The sequence below is a fragment of the Macadamia integrifolia genome, unplaced genomic scaffold (genome assembly GCF_013358625.1).
Source record: "Macadamia integrifolia cultivar HAES 741 unplaced genomic scaffold, SCU_Mint_v3 scaffold869, whole genome shotgun sequence".
Classification (NCBI taxonomy): Eukaryota; Viridiplantae; Streptophyta; class Magnoliopsida; order Proteales; family Proteaceae; genus Macadamia; species Macadamia integrifolia.
In genome coordinates this window covers 364,395-384,416 of record NW_024870564.1, presented here as the reverse complement: position 1 = coordinate 384,416, position 20,022 = coordinate 364,395, and the positions used below count along the sequence as shown (strand labels likewise).

At 37.6% G+C, this 20,022-nt stretch overlaps 1 protein-coding gene across 1 annotated transcript in view; it reads left to right on the top strand.

Annotated features, from left to right (window-relative positions):
• The first annotated feature begins 3,390 nt into the window (after positions 1-3,390).
• LOC122070271 (aminoacyl tRNA synthase complex-interacting multifunctional protein 1) overlaps positions 3,391-20,022 on the top strand; it is a 45,151-nt gene continuing 28,519 nt past the window's right edge. The window contains exons 1-5 of the mRNA XM_042634393.1: positions 3,391-3,545; positions 14,706-14,804; positions 14,987-15,157; positions 15,491-15,556; positions 19,590-19,658. Of these exons, the coding sequence (XP_042490327.1) occupies positions 3,453-3,545; positions 14,706-14,804; positions 14,987-15,157; positions 15,491-15,556; positions 19,590-19,658 (498 nt within the window). The 5' untranslated portion in view covers positions 3,391-3,452. The remainder of the gene's footprint in view (positions 3,546-14,705; positions 14,805-14,986; positions 15,158-15,490; positions 15,557-19,589; positions 19,659-20,022) is intronic.

The window sequence follows — 20,022 nt, the reverse complement described above, 5'->3', positions numbered from 1 at the left end:
AACAAAAATGGAAAAAACCGTTTCTGTTGTTTCTAGACACAGAAACGACAGAGAAAAAAAAAATCAAACGGGCCCTTAGTGACCAGTTTGTCCAACACTTCTTCCAAGTCATCCCCTTTTTAAATCGATCAACATCATACTCTTGAGGAGTACCAGTGCTTTGATTCTCACTTGATTCATAATCCATCTTGGTCTAGTACCAGTGCTTTGATTCTCACTTGATTCATAATCCATATTGGTCTAGTTGAATTTTGGAGAGAAACGAGCCAAGAGAGATGATGCAAAGAAAGATGGTATGAAAAGACATTGTGGGAGGAGTGCAAAACAATAGATATGAAGAGATTTGTCATGGGAAGGTGAAGAGATGCCTAGGGAACCAACAACCTAGAAAGTGAATAGCCATGACCAAAGAAAGATATTCCTCGCGAGATTCAAATCTCTACAGTTTCAGTCAACCTCCGTATTTTACCGGCCGATCGCTATAACACATGCATCCTTGTTAAGCTTTTACTAGGCACCCCATATCATCATTTGTTCCCATAGTCGAGCTTTATCAAATTATTCCACTAATTTAAAAGAATAAATTTAGGATCTCCTACTAGCATATTCTCACAATGGTGAAGTGACTAATATGCAAACCTCAACCTATAGTACTATACTCAATGAAGTGCATCAATTTTATCAAAATTCAACATGATGGACACTCATATGCATTCTTTTTTTGGTCATCATATTCAAGTACAAGACTGCTTAGTGTCATCCATTATTCCACATTTGCTAGAATCACTTTTCTAGCATATCATGAGCATCCTCACTTGAAAGATTTGCTCAAGTGGAGTGAGATGAGTTCCTTCCACAAATATTGATATATCCATTTTTATGCTCATTATAGGAGTTTGCCTTTCATACTTGGAAAAATTGTGGTAGCTCGTATGGTCTAGCATTTGCTTAACATTGTTCCTTTAAGGCATGTAATTCTTATCTGAGTTGCTTCTTTGTTTTTAATTCTTGAGGTACTTGTGAAACTTTTAGTGGTAGAGAAATTTTTTCATTTTGATGCCCATTTCAATTTTTGGATCTTAGCCGGTTAACTTTTAAAGAGCATTGAGCCTTTATGTGCCCCTTTTTACCACAATGTTAGCAAGTAACATAAAACATAAAACCATTACCCAAAAATAAATAAATAAAAAATAAAATATAAAACATAAAACGAACATGTTTTTTAATTATGTTTTTGGTCTATGCTTATATCCAAGTCCAAACGCCCTAAGGACTAGTTTTTCCTGACCCAACATGTGATCTTAAGTATTAGTCCTGTTGGCAAAATTTTCATTAAGGCTGTATTTGGTAGCTAAGAGAAGAAAAGAAATGAAATGAAAAGAAAAAAGAATCTAGAAAAGAGAAGAAAAGAGATAAAATGGTAAGAAATTTTTTTTTTTGTATGTTTGGCTACCATCAAGGATTAAAGTATCGGTATCGATCGCCGTATCGGTCGGTCAAAATTAAGATACGTATAGGAGGGTATCGTATCGTATCGGAGATACGCTAAGATACACTAAAGATACACACATAAATGGATAGGGAACACATTTTTATTCACTTTTGCATAAAAAAAATAGTTAAAAAAAGTTGTATGTAACATGTAGAATGCATAAATACTTAAGTAGAGGGTATCGTATTGATAGACAAATATATTGAGTTAAAAATGTTCAAAATGATGAGATTTGAGTTTCTTACAGTTTTTTTCTCTCCTCATTGCCATTGCCACTATGATGAGTGCCATGAAGAGTGTCGTGGTGGTTCAAATCCTTGGCTAGGACCTTCTTCTTCAATAGGAGCAACTACAATGATATTCTGCACTTGTCGAATATAGGCACAATATGTACCCCAGTCGAAATATTTATGGTAGTGGGTCTCCCATTCATTGTAGAAAAATTAATTTTTTTTTATAGAAGTTGTAGATTAAATGTTTTTAAAGAACATATAAAAAATCAACAAAGTGTGGACCAATATAGTTGAGTAGATCTGAGAAATAAAAAAAAAATTGAAACCCTCACTTTTTTGGGGAAAAAATGTGGGTTTCATTTGAAATCATGTATTTAGTAATTATAAGTTATGACATTGTTTTTAAGAGTTGAATGAACTAAATTTTCTAAAAAAAAAAAATTTTTGGGGATTTTTTTAAATTAATTTCGGAATAAAAAAATTAAAAAAAATATATTTTTTTGAGAAAAATAAAAAATTTCCATGGAAGTTGTAGTACACTTGTTTTTACATAACATATAAAAAATCTAGAAAACTGTTGGTGAGAGTGTGAAGTGTTTGTTTCAAACAACAAAAAATTCATACTTAAGTAGCCGTATCGTGCCGATACAGTACGATACGGCTCGATACTGCACGATACCTTCGATATGTACTGATACGGTACCGATACTCTCGGGAATTTTCAGATTTTCAAAAGTTCATATCGTAGAGTATCATACGTATCAGTACCAATACGATACGTACGATACGCCGATACACAAAAAGAGGCCCAAAATTCCCCCTAGCATATTGGTATGTATCGTGCCGATGCCTACTAATACAGATTCGTATCGACCGATACGGCACGATACACACCGATACTTAAAACCATGGCTACCATTATGAAGAGAAAAGAAAAGAAACGAAAAGTTTTTGATTTTTTTATGTTTTCTTGTGTTTTTGGCAAGATTTTTGTTTGTTATTTTATTTTATTTTAAAACTTCACCATTCCCATGGCGAATTTTGAAATTCAAAAAAGAATCTTCTCTTAGGTCAAGACATGCCAAGCACAAAGAGAATTTCTTAAACCATTTGTACTTATTTCTTTTCTTGTTTTGGCTACCAATCACAGCCTAATGGATCTTAGGTCCTTAATTTTGTTTAGTACATCTTCATCCAGGAACATGTCCTCCAACAATTTGGTTTCAAGGATGATGGGATATGCCAAGAGATGATCAACTTTTGATTGACTTCTATGTCACATATTTGACATCAAATTCTACTAACAATTGAAGCCACTGAATGAGTCTCCTAGTGGAGACTGTTTTGAGAGCGGATCAAGTCTTTGTACTAGAACCATTCTTGTACGGGATTGATCCACACATATGGAATTCACTTCATACGAAAACTTGATCTACACTAGACTGGTTTCTTGAATAAGTATTTGATTGAGTCTATTCTGAATCATAATTGGATCATTCCAATTGCCGCATGGCCTCTATATTGATCTAATCAGCTCAAATCGTGGAATGTAATTTCAAAAGGAAGGCCCATATACTCCAGCCCACATTTGAGTGGGCTTTTGTAGTAATAGAGTACAAAAATAGCCCAGTCCAGTCCATGAATCAGTAATAACCCTATAGCGGCTACATCATTGTGAAGCAATATACATCGGAACTGGAAGAGCAAAGAAAGAATCGACGGAAGAGATGGACTGCAACAGTTCTGCAAATGATGGCATCCTCCACAGAAGAAAGCAAGACGTCGTTCGTTCTCTCTGCAAACGCCTCAGCTTGGATCCTGTAAGCATAGACTACTGCTTACCTCTCTGAGAGTAACTTCCCCCACCCCCAGTAGTGAATGTGTTATGTGGAGCAGTTTACTTGCATGTAATGAGTTCTTTAAATCCTTTATGTTCAACCCAAATTGGAATTTGGAAATCGATAATCATGTCTATTTAGTATTCTCTTCATGGGTTCTCTTAAAATTTCTGGGTTGTTGTTGCTTCAATTACAATGGTTGGGTGAGGAGGTGAACTAGATTAGCTGTGCCTGTTGGTTTTACAACTTTATTGGCTGTAATACTTAATATAACTGTGGATGAAGGATTAGTTATGAGAATAACTTCAATTGTGCAGATAGGAGTTTTACTCATTGGCTGAATTCATATTTTAGTCTCAACAAACCATTTTTTATCTTCTGTCTTGTTTGGTTCCAGGGCATCTGCCATCAAGGGAATCCAAGCTTGTAGATGTATCTATAACTTTTCTCTATGGTATAGATTTTTTTATTTCCAAATTCATTGAAGGGAATTCTAAGCTTCCCTATGTACTTTTCTGTATATAATTCTGAACGTAATTGAACTAAATGGGGCAATTAACAACCATTCTTGGTGGTCTTATATCCTGTTATGGAGATGAGACTGTCAAATAGCTACACACTATTGTGATAGACCATGGAAAATGTCTCTCATGGAAGCAGGGGTACTTCTGAACTTTGAGCAGTCTATTGCCTCGAAGGTGGAAAATAAGGGACCAAAGCATGAGGCATGATCAAGAGTTGGTGCAGAAGTGAGAGTATTGGAGTGCCAAATGGAATATTCTCTATATTTTTTAACAGCCCTACAGCATATCTTTGTACACTTATACACATGCATTAAGTTATATCTTCACTTTTAAGTTTTATCAATGCGAAAAATTAAAATTTGGAGTACAAGGAAGCACCTCCATTGTTTGACATAATATCGATTTTAATCTTTGATACGTCCAGCCTAATCAAAGTATAATAGGACAGGCACACTCCTACCTCATGGATAGAAACTCATAAAGCTTGAGGATTTTAGGCTTTGTCACTCTCAGAGCGTGATTATGAGAATTGAGAAGTGATAAAGCCATCCCAGTGGAAGTATTGGGTCACTAAGGGTGGAAGAGGGGACATGGTTAAATTTTGGGAGGATAGTTGATGAAGAGTTGTTTTGATGCATGATATGCTACGAGAAAGTTATTTGAGGTGGCATGGCCATGTAAAATGGTGGACTTTGGAAGCTCCGACATGAAAGAGTGAATTGATGCAGATTGAAGGAACTAAAAGAGCCAGGGGCAGAGTGAAAATGACCCTAGGAGAAGTGTTGAGGAAAAGGCATGGATAGTAGGCCTTATATCAAGTATGACCTCGAATAGATCTGATCGGTGGGCAGGATCCATGTAGCCGAGCCCATGTAGTTGGGATAAGGCTGGGTTGTTGTTGTCGTTGATGAACAGGTGTCTCTCTTAGACGTTGTCCCACATTGTATTATGTTTCAGAGAAAGATGGTCTTAGTATAAGGAAGGCATTTTGCAAGGAAGCAGAGGGTTTTGAGGAGTTTATTGCCTTATGGGTGGGCGATGAGGAAGCTAGGTTACTCTTGAACTAGTTCTCTATGTTGTGCAGGGTGGAAAGGAAGAAAGAGGCTTTGTTTAGGGGGTTGTATTGAAGAGTTAGAAGGAATTTCCCCTTTGCTTCTGAGGTTTTACTAGATTTTGAATTATTGGGAGGTGGATATCCTTAATGATCTTCAATTTGGATTCCCCATAGATGCAACTGAACTATTGGGAGGGAAGTTGGAGGATTGGAGTTGTTGGAAAAAGGCCTCCTCGGAGAATCACATTTGTGGATTGAAGGGAAAGTGGTTCCTGTCTCTTCAAAAGCACAGAAATGGTTGTCAACACTTGGGTTTTCTATTTTTTTTTTTTTGGGGGGGGGGGGTTGGGGGTGGGGGAAAGGAGTGATTTTTGAGATCTGTTGGAGAAATAGAATTTGGCCACCTTTTCATTTTGTTTCTTCTCTCAGAATACCACTATTAGAAATGCTGAAGCTTCAGCCCCATCTTAATCTGGACATGAATTAAAAAAGTTGTTTGATCCTTTTGAAATATTTATGAAGGTTTTCCTTACGATTGACAGGTAAACCTATTGGAGTTGCATTTGAAGTGTTCATTTTGTCTAGCATCAATCTTTGTTTTCTTTGTTCATCAATTCAGGGTTCCATGGGCCTAACTTGATGATGGTCATATCCCACAATATCTTAAATCTATCATGTTACAATATAAAAGTAGTGAACTTATTAAAGTATAGAGATAGCAAATCATTTCTTCAATCTTCCATGTATGCATGGTGTCTAGAAAGGGACTGACAATGCATCTTTTTGGTTTAGCAAATCATTTCTTCACTCTTTCATGTATGCATGCTGTCTAGAGAGGGAATGAAAATGCATCTTTGGAATAGGATGAAAATACTCGTTATCATCAACTTCCTATTTTTGTTAACCTAATAAATATTTGGGATGTATTGTAGAGAGGTGTTACGCTTTTTTTTTTTTTTTTTCTTTTTTTTGTATTAATCATCTTGAGTCGAGCTATTCTCGCAGGACTTCCCCTACAGTATTGTCACTACAGTAGAGTTTAACCACCAAGTTGGGATCGATTGGTGTGGTTCCTCTACACCTAGGACACCAGAATATCGAACCATGAATGGTGAAAGGCATGAGAGAAAAGCATAATGGCTAGTGATATTAGCCCCAATTCTTGACTGGAGGGACACCAAAGGTGATGCAGTTCCAACAAGGGTTTACACAAGGAGAACCAAGACCAGGGTCGACCCAAGCGGCTGACTGGGTCGACCCAGATTTGGTCCAAGTCAGCCCACGGTTTGGGCTGCTGATGGGGTTACTAATTAGTTATTTAGTTTCTATTTTGAAGTCCTAAATTAGTTTCTAATTTCAAGTCATTGTTAGTTTCTAATTGAGTAATTTCTGTCTAGACTAGTTTCTATTTTCATTAGATTCTAATTTACAGTTTTTAGTAACTTCTTGTAATCAATTTTTAGTAACTCAGATTTAGTAACTCTGAGTTACTATTACTTGTAAACCCTCCCCATTATTATAAATAAAGATGATGGCTCTTTTAATGAGCCACGATTTTGACAAAATACATGGCTGCTGCTGCTACTGCTGTTTTCTTTGCAAGAAAACTTCTGTGTCTGATCACAGTGATGGGTTGGTGTTCGATCCAACGACTCTTTGCGGCGTGAAGTCCAAGAGGCCCTTCTCTTCTACTGTTCTTCTCAATTAATTTCAGTCCTATTTTCAAAGATTAAGGCTGCTGCAACCAGGTAAGTGTTTTCTTTGTTCTCTGCCTAGAATTTCTGCAACACAGCATTCGGGCCCCACTGTTGGGATCAGTCCAGCCAGTGGTTTGCTCCTATCTTCTAGTCGATTGTTCCCCTCTGCTTAACTAAGGATCGATCCACTTTCTAGCTGATTCTGTTCAGCCAATAATTAGATATTTAAAATCGCTAGAATTTTGTCTTCTAGTGATCTGTACTAACCCGAACTGATATCGGTTGGTCTGGGTTGTTTGTCATTGCTGTTTTATGATATCAGTCATTGAATACAAGTTGTTTGTACTTATTTGTACTGATTTCAGCCCCTGGTTTGATCCTATCTGACTACTACTGGTCTGACTTACTTGCTACTGGTTTTCTGAGATCGTTATATACTGTTACTTCTATTTTCTGTTGGTCTGATTATAGTGGTTTGTGGGGTGTAATTTGGTTGTTCTCTAGTCTAAAAGTTCCTGCAGTTTTGGGACTGGTTTGGTTGTCAAATCCATTCCGACATTAAGTGGTATCAGAGCATGGCTGGGAACAACACCCCCACTCTAGCTTCTCTTATGGAGATGCTACAGACTATGAGGACTGCAATAAAGGTTGAACAGCAAGCCTTACGGACTGAATTGAAGGTTGAATTGGATGCCAGGTTGTTGAATGAAGAGACCCCACTACAACAGCCTACTGGCGATTCACGTACAACACCCGAAGTAGAAACCCCATTGAATGTAGTTGCTCAGTTGACTAACAGGAGAGAAAACCCTAATCTGAGAGCACCACAGAGGGTTCCGATGGCACAACCTACTGTTGAAGAGCATGTAAGAGGATATTTTGTGACTAAACATCTCGTGCAACAGAGGTATTCTGAAGATTCACAGAAGGTCAAGCTCGATTTGAAGGAGTTTGATAGGAGATATGACCCCCAATTGTTCTATGATTGGGTAGTGGCACTAGACGGCTATTTTGACTATTATGAGTTAACTGAGGAACGGAAGATGAAACTAGCTCGTGCTAAGCTAGTTAGGGCTGCTCGTGAGTGGTGGAGGACCTATGAGCTAAATTTAGAAGACCGTGGTAGAAAACCTACTGGTTGGGAGGAGATGAAGCTTGAGTTATCAGATAAATACTTGCCACGCAACTTCAGAGCTCGCATACAAGACCAACTGAACTCTCTTCGCCAAGGGTCTATGACTGTTGTCGAGTACATGAACAAGTTTGACGCACTTTATTCTCGTACAGGCATAAGGGAGAATGAAAGGCAACTGTTATCTCGGTTTCGACTGGGATTGCGAGCTGAAATCAATAGGGGTATCAGAGTTGTTGAAGTGCACTCAGTGAGGGATTGTTTTGACAAGGCCCTACTAGCAGAGGAGCTTCTAGCACAGCCAGTTAGAAGGTTTGGGTTCCAAGCTGGGGAGGTAAAGAAGAATTTTTCAGCTACTAAACCTAGTAGCTCAGCACCTCCAAAGTCCACTTTTCCTCCACGAGCTGATCATAAAGGAAAGGCACCCATAACCGGTGGTAATAAGGTACAGTGTTTCCATTGCCAAGAGGTAGGATATTTTGCTAAGTCTTGTCCGCATAAGCAGAGGGTTAATACAGTAGCTGAGGTCGAGGACTCCAATGAGGAGGATGAGTCAACTCTTTATCCCTATCCTTTAAAAGATGATGATGATGGTGGATATGACTATGATATGGAAAACACTAATGAGGATGATACTCAGGGAATAAATATTGTTACTCGTATATTGGTGGCCGAAACCAAAGGAGATGATTGGCGACATAACTGTATATTCTATAGCCGTATAAAGTCAGGTGAGCATACTTGTCAGATTATCATTGATAGTGGCAGCTGTGTCAACGTTGTTTCTGAAGCCTTTGTGAAGAGAGCAACCTTGAAAGCTGACCCACATCCTCAGCCTTATAAGGTATCTTTGTTGAATGGTAATACTCTAGAGGTAAATAAGAGATGCTCAGTTCCTTTGAAACTTTACCAATATGAAGAGAAAGTTTGGTGTGATGTGCTCCCAATGAAACTCACAGATGTATTGCTTGGTCGTCCCTGGATGTATGACAATGATGCCATGGTTGGAGGGAAGAAGAATCTGTATACTTTCATGTGGAAGGGTGTTCCTACAACTTTCTATCCGGTAAATGTGCCGACTGAAATACGGCAAAAGAGATCCTTAAGGTCAAATCAGAAGGACATTGACAATGAGAAGAAGGTATTAGCTATGCCCACAAAGGAATTGCTAGTTACTCCCCACAAACAGTTCTTACGCACAAGTTATGAGACTAGAATGGTTAAGGCACTTGTTACTAGGGAAGTCACTCCCCAACCTGAAGTAACGCATAGTGCACCTGTCAGAGAGCTCTTATCTGATTTTTCTGATTTAGTCCCTGATGATCTCCCAGATGAGTTGCTTCCCATGAGAGACATACAACATGCTATTGACTTGGTACCTGGTTCGGTTTTACCCAACCTTCCTGCTTACAGACTTAGTCCTACTGAGCATGCCGAGCTGAAACGGCAAGTGGATGGGTTACTACAGAAGGGCTTCATTGAGGAGAGCTTAAGTCCTTGTGTAGTACCAGCTTTACTCACGCCAAAGAAGGATGGTTCTTGGCGTATGTGTGTGGACAGCCATGCTATCAACAAGATAACAGTCAAGTATAGGTTTTCTATACCACGACTAGATGATATGTTGGATATGCTGTCTGGGGCAAAGGTCTTTTCCAAGTTAGATCTGAGGAGTGGCTATCATCATATTCTCATCCGTTCTGGAGATGAGTGGAAAACCGCCTTTAAGACCAAGGATGACATATATGAGTGGAAAGTCATGCCTTTTGGTCTGACAAATGCACCTAGTACTTTTATGAGGGTGATGACACAGGTCCTTCGTCTCTTCATTGGTCACTTTTTGGTTGTTTATTTTGATGACATTTTGGTATACAGTAAGAACCAAGAAGAGCATAAGGATCACTTGAGGCAAGTCTTGAGAGTACTCCGTGCTGAGAACATAGTTGTCAAGGCGTCGCCTAGGCTAGGCGTCCAGGCGGTTTGCCTGGGGCCTAGGCGACAGCCGCCTTGTTGCACTGCATGTTGCCTTGTGTTTCGGCACTTATTTATGCCAAATATCATTCAAGTAAATGTTTTTAATATTTGTTATTTCATTTACTTAAGATATTATTCATAAATAAGCAAATACCCCCTATTTGAATCTAATAAAAATAGTTTAAAAATCAAATTCCAAAAGGATAAAAAGTCAACCCCCCAGTCCAAGAACAAAAACTGGATTTTGGTTATAGGGACGATTTTCAACTTTTAAATACTAGGGTTTTTTCTCAATTATGAAAATTTTATAAATTCTATCATGTTAAAACATTGCTAAAAACCAAAAGTCCGGTAAAAAAATATTTTGTTTTGATATTCATAAAATTATTTTCATTCAGGCGATTTTAACAGTATTCGCGCACTTAAAAATAAGTTTAACTGAAGCATAACTTTGTCATTGCAACTCAGATTTAAGTAATCTTAGACTTATTAGAAAGCTGGTTTTATATTATAACTAATACAAAAAGTCTCATGTAAAAATAAAATCATTTGACCAGTCAAACTTATTATAGAATAAGAGCATTTCTCTAAATGTTGATTTTTTATAACTTAATATGACTTAATGTTAATATTTTATGATTTGATGTGGCTAAATGTTGATTTTTTATAACTTGATGTGGCTTAATCTTGATTTTTTATGATACAAGGTATATATAACTTACTAAATAATGTTAGAAAATAGGAAAAATAAAAAATAACACTTGTTCGCCTAGTTCGCCTTAAGGCGGACGCCTTCTCGCCTAAGCGCTTAGACAACCCTCCACCGCTTTGGTTTGCCTTGGCGCCGTGGCAACTATGGCTGAGAAGTTATACATTAATCTCAAGAAGTGTTCCTTTATGCTGCCCAAGGTTATATTCCTTGGATTTATAGTGTCATCAAAGGGGGTTGAGTTGATCCGGAGAAGATCAAGAGCATCACTGATTAGCCCACACCTAAGACTCTAACAGAAGTCCGTAGCTTCCATGGGTTGGCTTCCTTCTATAGGAGATTTATTCTGAACTTCAGTGCAGTTATGGCACCCATCATTGAATGTATGAAGTCGAGTAAAGGGAAGTTTGAATGGACAGCTGCAACGACCAAAGCCTTCGCTCTTGTGAAGAGGAAGATGACAGAGGCACCCATCCTACGCCTACCAGATTTTGACAAAGTATTTGAGGTAGCTACAGATGCTTCACATGTTGGGCTAGGAGGAGTGATAATACAAGGACACCCCATCTCCTTTTATAGCGAAAAATTGAATGAGGCCAAGAAGCACTATTTGACTTATGATCTGGAGTTGTATGCAGTCGTCCAAGTGCTACGCCATTGGAGGCACTACCTCATTGGTAAGGAGTTCATTTTGTACACTGATCATGAGGCCTTGAAGCACCTTCACTCACAAAAGTCGATTAGCCACAGACATGCCAAATGGGTAGCCTACTTGCAAGAGTTTGTATTTGCTATGAAGTACAAGGCGGGAAAAGAGAATACAGTGGCTGATGCACTTAGCCGGAAAGTGCTCGCACTTAACACATTTTCAGCACATATTATTAACATAGATCAGATACGGGGTGAGTACACATCTGATTCTGATTTCAGCACTGTCTTTATGGAGCACCTAAAGTACTCTGTTCATGATGGGTACTTGTTCTTTGGCACACGGCTTTGTATCCCAAACTCTTCCCTACGTCATCACATCATACGAGAGTTACATGGAGGAGGATTAGGAGGACATTTTGGGAAAGATAAGACTCTTGCACAGGTGACTGATCGATATTATTGGCCATGTATTGTAAAGGATGTCGATCATGTGATCAAAAGATGCCGTGTATATCAGTTGGCAAAAGGGGAAAAACAGAACACAGGTTCATACTCTCCACTACCTGTTCCTCATGCACCGTGGCTTGATGTTAGCATGGATTTTGTTCTTGGACTACCCCCTACTAGAGAACGATATGATTCCATTGTGGTGGTTGTGGATCGTTTCTCTAAGATGACTCATTTTATACCTTGTCGTAAGACTTTTGATGCTTCTCAGGTTGCAAAGCTCTTCTTCAAGGAAGTAGTACGACTACATAGGCTGCCAACTAGTATTGTGTCTGACCGTGATGTTAAGTTCATGAGTTATTTTTGGAAGACATTGTGGTTGATGACAAATACAAAGCTGAACTTTTCAACTGCATTTCATCCACAGACAGACGGACAGACAGAGGTGGTGAACCGTAGCTTGGGAAACTTGTTGAGGTGTTTGGTTCGAGACTATGAGAAGACATGGCCTTTTATTCTTGACATTGTAGAATTTGCTTACAACAACTCAGTGAAAAGGACAACAGGTCGTACTCCTTTTGAGATCTTGCTTGGAGTTCAACCTAAGCGGCCTATTGACCTTATGTCACTTCCACCCCAGGCTCGAGTTAGTATTGAAGCTGATGAGTTCTTGTGTCATATCACTGAGGTGCATGCCAACGTCCGACGACATATTGCCTTGAACAATGAGGTGTATAAGGCTTTTGCTGATCGTCATCGGCGTTATGTGGAGTTCAAACCCGGGGACATGGTGATGATTCGAGTAAATCCTGAACGGTTTCAGATGGGTGTCAATGCCAAGCTACATCCACGAAAGATGGGTCCCTACAAGGTGCTGAAACGTATAGGACCTAATACTTATGTGCTTGAGCTGCCGGATGACGTGAACATAAGCAACGTGTTTAATGTGGCTGATCTTCACCTTTATGTTGGGCATCATTCGGATGATGGAGACATGGAGCAAATGCTGAGGTTGCCTCAACTGAAGCCACCCACTTCTGAAGTTATTGAAGAAATCTTGGATGATAATTACAAGACCTCCTGCCGTGGCACTGGTTATCACACTTTTCTTGTCAAGTGGAAAGGCCGTCCCCGTAGTGACTGTACTTGGATTCATGTTGATGATTTCAAGATGCTTGATCCCAACTTGTATGAGCGCTACATGTCCCTTATTCATTTGTCGGAGTCGAATGTTTTCAAGCCGGGGAGAGCTGATGCAGTTCCAACAAGGGTTTACACAAGGAGAACCAAGACCAAGGTCAACCCAAGTGGCTGACTGGGTCGACCCAGATCTGGTCCAAGTCAGCCCACGGTTTGGTCTGCTGATGGGGTTACTAATTAATTATTTAGTTTCTATTTTGAAGTCCTAAATTAGTTTCTAATTTCAAGTCATTGTAAGTTTCTAATTTTTGTCTAGGCTAGTTTCTATTTTCATTAGATTCTAATTTCCAGTTTTTAGTAACTTTTTGTAATCAATTTTTAGTAACTCAAATTTAGTAACTCTGAGTTACTATTACTTGTAAACCCTCCCCATCATTATAAATAAAGATGATGGCTCTTTTAATGAGCCATGATTTTGACAAAATACATGGCTGCTGCTGCTGTTTGCTCTGCAAGAAAACTTCTGTGTGTCTGATCACAGTGATGGGTTGGTGTTCGATCCAACGACTCTTTGCAGCGTGAAGTCCAAGAGGCCCTTCTCTTCTACTGTTCTCAATTAATGTCAGTCCTATTTTCAAGGATTAATGCTGCTGCAACTAGGTAAGTGTTTTCTTTGTTCTCTGCCCAGAATTTCTGCAAACACAGCATTCGGCCCCCACTGTTGGGATCAGTCCAGCCAGTGGTTTGCTCCCATCTTCTGGTCGATTGTTCCCCTCTGCTTAACTAAGGATTGATCCACTTTCTAGCTGATTCTGTTCAGCCAATAGTTAGATATTTAAAATCACCAGAATTTTGTCTTCTAGTGATCTGTACTAACCCGAACTGATATCGGTTGGTTTGGGTTGTTTGTCACTGCTGTTTTATGATATCAGTCATTGAATACAAGTTGTTTGCACTTATTTGTGCTGATTTCAGCCCCTGGTTTGATCCTATCTGACTGCTACTGGTCTGACTTACTTGCTACTGGTTTTCTGAGATCGTTATATACTGTTACTTCTATTTTCTGTTGGTCTGATTATAGTGGTTTGTGGGGTGTAATCTGGTTGTTCTCTAGTCTAAAAGTTCCTGCAGTTTTGGGACTGGTTTGGTTGTCAAATCCATTCCTACAGTATAAGGCCTCTGCCCTTACATCCCTTGGATAGACAGAGAGGGAAGGCAGAGCTTTTGGTTTATTCATGTTATGATGTCAAAGAGTAGAACACTTTCTTGTTGACTTCATACTGGGCATCTGTTGAGGGGAAATAAAAGTAGACCCCTTCACATTATGCATTTAATTTTGATTGAACATGCACTAATGCCATATCCATTGTGGACGCGAAACAATTTTGGTGATTGGCTTCATTGGATATATGTTTGGGAAAACAATGCGATGACATGTTGCATGATTAAGGAAGCACATAAGAAAACGCTATGCAATGTCAAGGGGACAACCCGGGAAATTCTAGAAACAAGCTGACAGACACGTGTGATGTTATTGTAACTGGCCTTCTTGTGTGTTTCCCTTAATTTTTTTTTCCTTTTTTCTACATCATGTGATGCTGTTCTGTTTTCTCTTATTGTTACTTGAACATATTCCCCCTTTGTAACTTTGACCATTTTGTAAACAATAAGAAAACTAGTGTCATTTTGAATCTGTTAAGACTTTTATAATAAAAAATATTAGAAGTTACCACTCAGACCCTTAATCTGCTCTATTTTGGTTGATATGATGATTAATTGCTAATTTTGTTACTGTATTTTGAAAATGATCCTTGCAGAAAAGTTCAAGTGAAATCATCAGGGAAAATGACCTTAAAGAGTTGTTTTCAAACATTTTAAAGGTTGCAGGAAATAGTGTTGATCCTGGAAATAAGGAGGTAACAAGTTCTGGTACTGGGTGGTTTGATTTATGATTGGATCTTCTGATTCTCAAGCATCCATCATTTTGAACTTCATGAAATGTAAAATCCACTTGGCCAAGTTAGTCTATGGTGTTTCTTGAAATCACCTATTAAGTTGCTTGTTAAATCCTTACCTCAAATATGATTATTGGTTGTAGGTGCTGAAGTGGGTGGAGTTTGCTGGTAGTTTCCCTACTGATGCTGAAGCCTGCAATGAGGTTCTCAAAGGATTGAATGAAGAATTGACCCAAAGGTCTGTTCTCCTGGGGAATGGACTGAAACCTACTGAAGTTGACATTTTTGTGTTTTCGGTGTTGCATTCCTTTGTGGTATGTAATGCCTTTTCTTTAATTAAGATCCATTATTGTCGTTTTTTGGAACTCTAGAAGTTTCAAGAATTGATTGTTGCTGGGAATATTATATTACATAGCAACAGGTCTTGGATGGGACGACCAAACATTTGTTAGGTTGCTTACATTATTATGACTTCCAGAAGTTGGTTTCTTTCTCTATTTCAAACAACTGACTATTGTTGTGAGTATTAGATTACATAGGGTGGGTCTAAATTCATCAATTACTTTGTCTAAGGGATTAGAAGTTAGCTTAGAACTTCACAGAGAGTGTACATTCTAACTGTGCTTTGGTTGTGGTTTCTTTGCCAGAGTGGCCTTTCAATTTCAGAGAGTCTGAAGTTTTCTCATGTGATAAGATGGATGGACTACATTCAGGTAGGTGCTGGGTTTTCCTTATTTTCATCTTATCCCCATTGTTTGGTTTTATTAATGATGCTGTCAGGTGAGATATTTGCATCAATGCCTTATTCTTTAGGTCCTCATTTTTATGAGTAACTTGAGGGTTCTTGTAGCTTAAAGGCTAAAAATTATTAAATCAAAGCATTTTTTGACATTTTAAGGTTTTTTTATGTCAGTTGAACTCGAAGAGAATTTGTTTTCAGTGATATATATATATATATATATTTTTTTTTATTGATGAAATTTTTTTTTTCCCAGTGCATTTTCAAATGGGTATGGTGACTTTTGTAAAGCAGAACACTGCTGCTTTTTTCTATAAGCAGCAGTATAATATTGGCTTCTGTTAGATTCCTCTGCTTCTAGTTAATAAATAGACAAGCTTTGAGGGTCCATCCCTGGTGCAACTGTAAAAGCTTGGGCTGCTGTATGACGACCCATGTAAGTGTCTGAGAGCCATGGTTTAAAGTATCGGTACATATCGTACCGTACCCGCCGATACATATTGGGATCGGCCCTTACCTATACGATACTACTGATATGCTACATGGAAGTTTTAAAATCCGTTTGTATCGATATGTGTCATACGATACATACCGATACGTACTGATACTCTATGGAAAATAAAAGAATCGAGGTGAAATGTATGTTTTGGTATGTAACGGTACGTATCGCTGCATATTGGTATGCAACGACCGATACGGTATGATACTTATCGATATGGTGTGCTTCGGTCATATAATGGCCAAGATGGGTCATTTTTCAGAAAAACACAATTGAGAGGGGTTTTTGTTCCAGTTCAAAGTTGCTTCTAGCCATTTTTCTCTCTAACTTAAGTAGAAATCAAGGTTGGAAACAAGGATTTTACACCCATAAACAACTACAAAAACTTGGATTCTCAATGCGACACTCTCAATGTAGTGTTTATGCATAATACATGTCATATAAAGGGGTTTTTTTTTTTTTGTGCAAAAGTGTATAAAAAAGTGTTTCCTATCCATTTATGTGCTTATCTTTAGCGTGTCTTAGCGTATCTCTGATACGATACCCTCCGATACGTATCTTAATTTTGGTCTACCAATATGGTGACTAATACAGATACTTTAATCCTTGATGAGAGCTGCCACTTGGTTAAAATGTTTTTATCGAAGATTAGGATTGAGTCAATTGATTCTAGTTGACCCCTTTGGTACCCTATGAAAGTGGACTTATACTGGGTTATGATCTTTTACATTGGCAAAACTTCACATGATACACTTTTTTTTTTTTTTTTTTCAGTTTGTGTGTAGACATAGGTTATTGCTTGATATAATGTTTTTTTAAATTCATTTTTCTGATGGCCAAGTTTTAGCTAGATATAAAGGTTTATTCATAAGTTTTTTTTCCTCTAAATTTCTTATTCCAGTAAATTACAATTATTGAAAATAATCAAATCAGTTTGTGGTGTAGATTCCCAGCTGCCAGGCCCTCTTTTCACCCCTGACCAACAGAAATAAGCCACCAAGAACAAGTTATAATTTCATAAAGGATGATATGTGTGCAAGAAAAAATCTAGGTCTGACCGGCTAACCACTCTGTTTCTAGCCAATAGATCTTCTTCTAGTGGAAGGAAGAGTTCACTCGGGATATCAAGTAATTGAATTGTAAATGATGTACGTAAACCTCCATGAAACATGCTACATCAATAGGATTATGTCCTTACTAAACCAAGCAAGTTCTGGCCAATGCTTTTCTCGTTATGGTATAAATCAAGAGTTTGATTGATATACAGAAAGCAGCTTTCTATGCTTTTCATGGTCCAAGAATAGCTAAACAAGTATGCTTATCATTTTTTTCTGTTGACGTTGAATATGATGTATAAGACTGTAGCTGAGTCTAATATTATCCAAGAAGAGTTTCATATGGATCTAATCTATATGTATTATCATCATAGTTTTTAAGGCGTTGGTAAGGCGACGCCTTTCTAGTGCCTTGGCGCTGATGTGGTTTAGAGATGGTAAGGCAATGCTCTGCCTTATGTGAAGTGGCGCCTTATGGGTTTTTTTTTTTAACACATTTTAAAATTGCTTGATGAAGATTCCAAATATAGATTTTTTATTGGTAGGTGTATGGTTTTGTTAACACTTGAGATGTATGAGATCAGCTTTACTCCACAAAAAATAACCAAAACAAACAAAACAAAAACCCTATTCACAAACAAGGTTTGGATTTTGTCAAGGGTTTTAAGAAAGGGCTTTGAGAAGGAATCAATGTACAAGGAAGAACCATTGATCCAGACGACCATTTTGCTCTGGCAACGGTGAGCTTGCTCCGGTAGCGGTGAGCTTCATTCTTCTTTGACAGGAGTAGAACTATAGTGGATGACCTTAGGGCTTAGGCACTCATTTTGGCATCATAGAGGTTAGTATAATAAATACTTGTATTTTTTATGTCTTCTTTTCTTTATATTTATAATTTTGTTTCATAATTATGTATTTATATTATATGTTAATATGTTGTGATGATTGATGATTGATGAAGATGAACTTAGTTTATTCACTTTATTGATTTATTTTCTTGATGAATATCTTACATTGGTATGAATATGAACCTTTAATATTTATTTAACATGTGAGTAATATGATTCAACTAGGATTTGAGCCAAATAAATTGGTTTTATAAAAAAATTACACAGGAACGTTTGAGTCGATAAGGCGACGTTTTATGCCCACCTTATCACTAAGGCGTTCCGAAAGACTCTCAAACGCCTCCGTCGCCTTAAAAACTATGATTATCATACAAATATTTCAAGCATAGTTTTTAAGGCGTTGGTAAGGCGACGCCTTAGCAGCGCCTTGGCGCTGATGCGGTCTAGAGATGGTAAGACAGTGCTCCACCTTACGTGAAGTGGCGCCTTACAGGTTTTTTTTTCTTCTTTTTTTTAAACACATTTTAAAATTACTTGATGAAGATTCCAAATATAGATTTTTTATTGGTAGGTGTATGGTTTTGTTAACACTTGAGATATATGGGATCAATTTTACTCCACCAAAAATAACCAAAACAAATAAAACAAAAACACGATTCACAAACAGGGTTTGGATTTTGTCAAGGGTTTTAAGAAAGGGCTTTGAGAAGGAATCAAAGAATAAGGAAGAACCACTGATTCAGGCGACCCTTTTGCTCCTGTAGCGGTGAGTTTCATTCTTCTTTGATAGGAGTAGAAATATAGTGGATGACCTTAGGGCTTAGGCACTCATTTTGGCATCATAGAGGTAAGTATAATAAATACTTTTATTTTTTATGTTTTTTTTTTCTTTATATTTATATTTTGTTTCATAATTATGTATTTATATTATATGTTAATATGTTATGATGATTGATGAAGATGAACTTAGTTTATTCACTTTATTGATTTGTTTGCTTGATGAATATCTTACATTGGTATAAATATGAACCTTTAATATTTATTTAACATATGAGTAATAAGATTCAACTAGGATTTGAGTAGCCAAATAGATTAGATTTATAAAAAAAAATTACATAGGAACGCTTTAGTCGATAAGGCGACGCTTTATGCCCGCCTTATCGCTAAGGCGCTCTGAAAGACCCTCAAACGCCTCCGTCGCCTTACCGCCTTAAAAACTATGATTTCAGTTACTTATTCAAACTAGTGCTGCTGATAATAGTTCATCTATTTTCAGGGGGTGGATTATATAACTCCTGTCCTGATTTTTCTCTATACTTCGTCCACTTATAGTACATTCCCACAGCACAAATGGTTAATGATATAATAGTAGTATATGAAGATGTACTGGACAGTTATTCTATAAATCGAAGCTGTCCTGTGATTTTCATTTCATTTATGGATAGAAATAGTTTTATATGTTTGTGAAACTATCTTGTGACATCTACTTTTTACATATCATGCTATAATTCTTTCTTGTTAAATTTTCAAAAACAGTTCGATAATGAAACAGGCCCGGGACAAGGCTTAATTGCATTTTTAGTCTTATGTTGTTCACTTGTGTAGTGCAAGGAGGATCTCTTGGGATTATTTGAGAAGAAGATCTCAGTGGAGAGGACAGCATTTGAACCGCCAGTGAGTAATCTCTACAATTATTTTATTATGTTGATGAAGAGGCTCATACTTGCGTAATACTAAACGTGGCTTGGCTGCATTTGACTCCTTTGTAGACTTTATAGTCATTTCCTTTATTTTTTTCCTTTCACACTGTTTGGTGAATGTCTGAAATTCAGTTTTGACAAAAGTCGAGACAAGACCAGAAGTGTGATACGTGGGTCTTACCATGTTTCGGTCAAAATCGCAGTTTTGGCAAAATTTTGACCATTTTCGGTTGAAATTTCATATAAAATACGAAATTTTTGCACAAAAAAAAAACCCTTTATATAACCCTTCGTATAAAATACATGGTTTCGATTGAAATTTCGTAGTTTCAATGAAA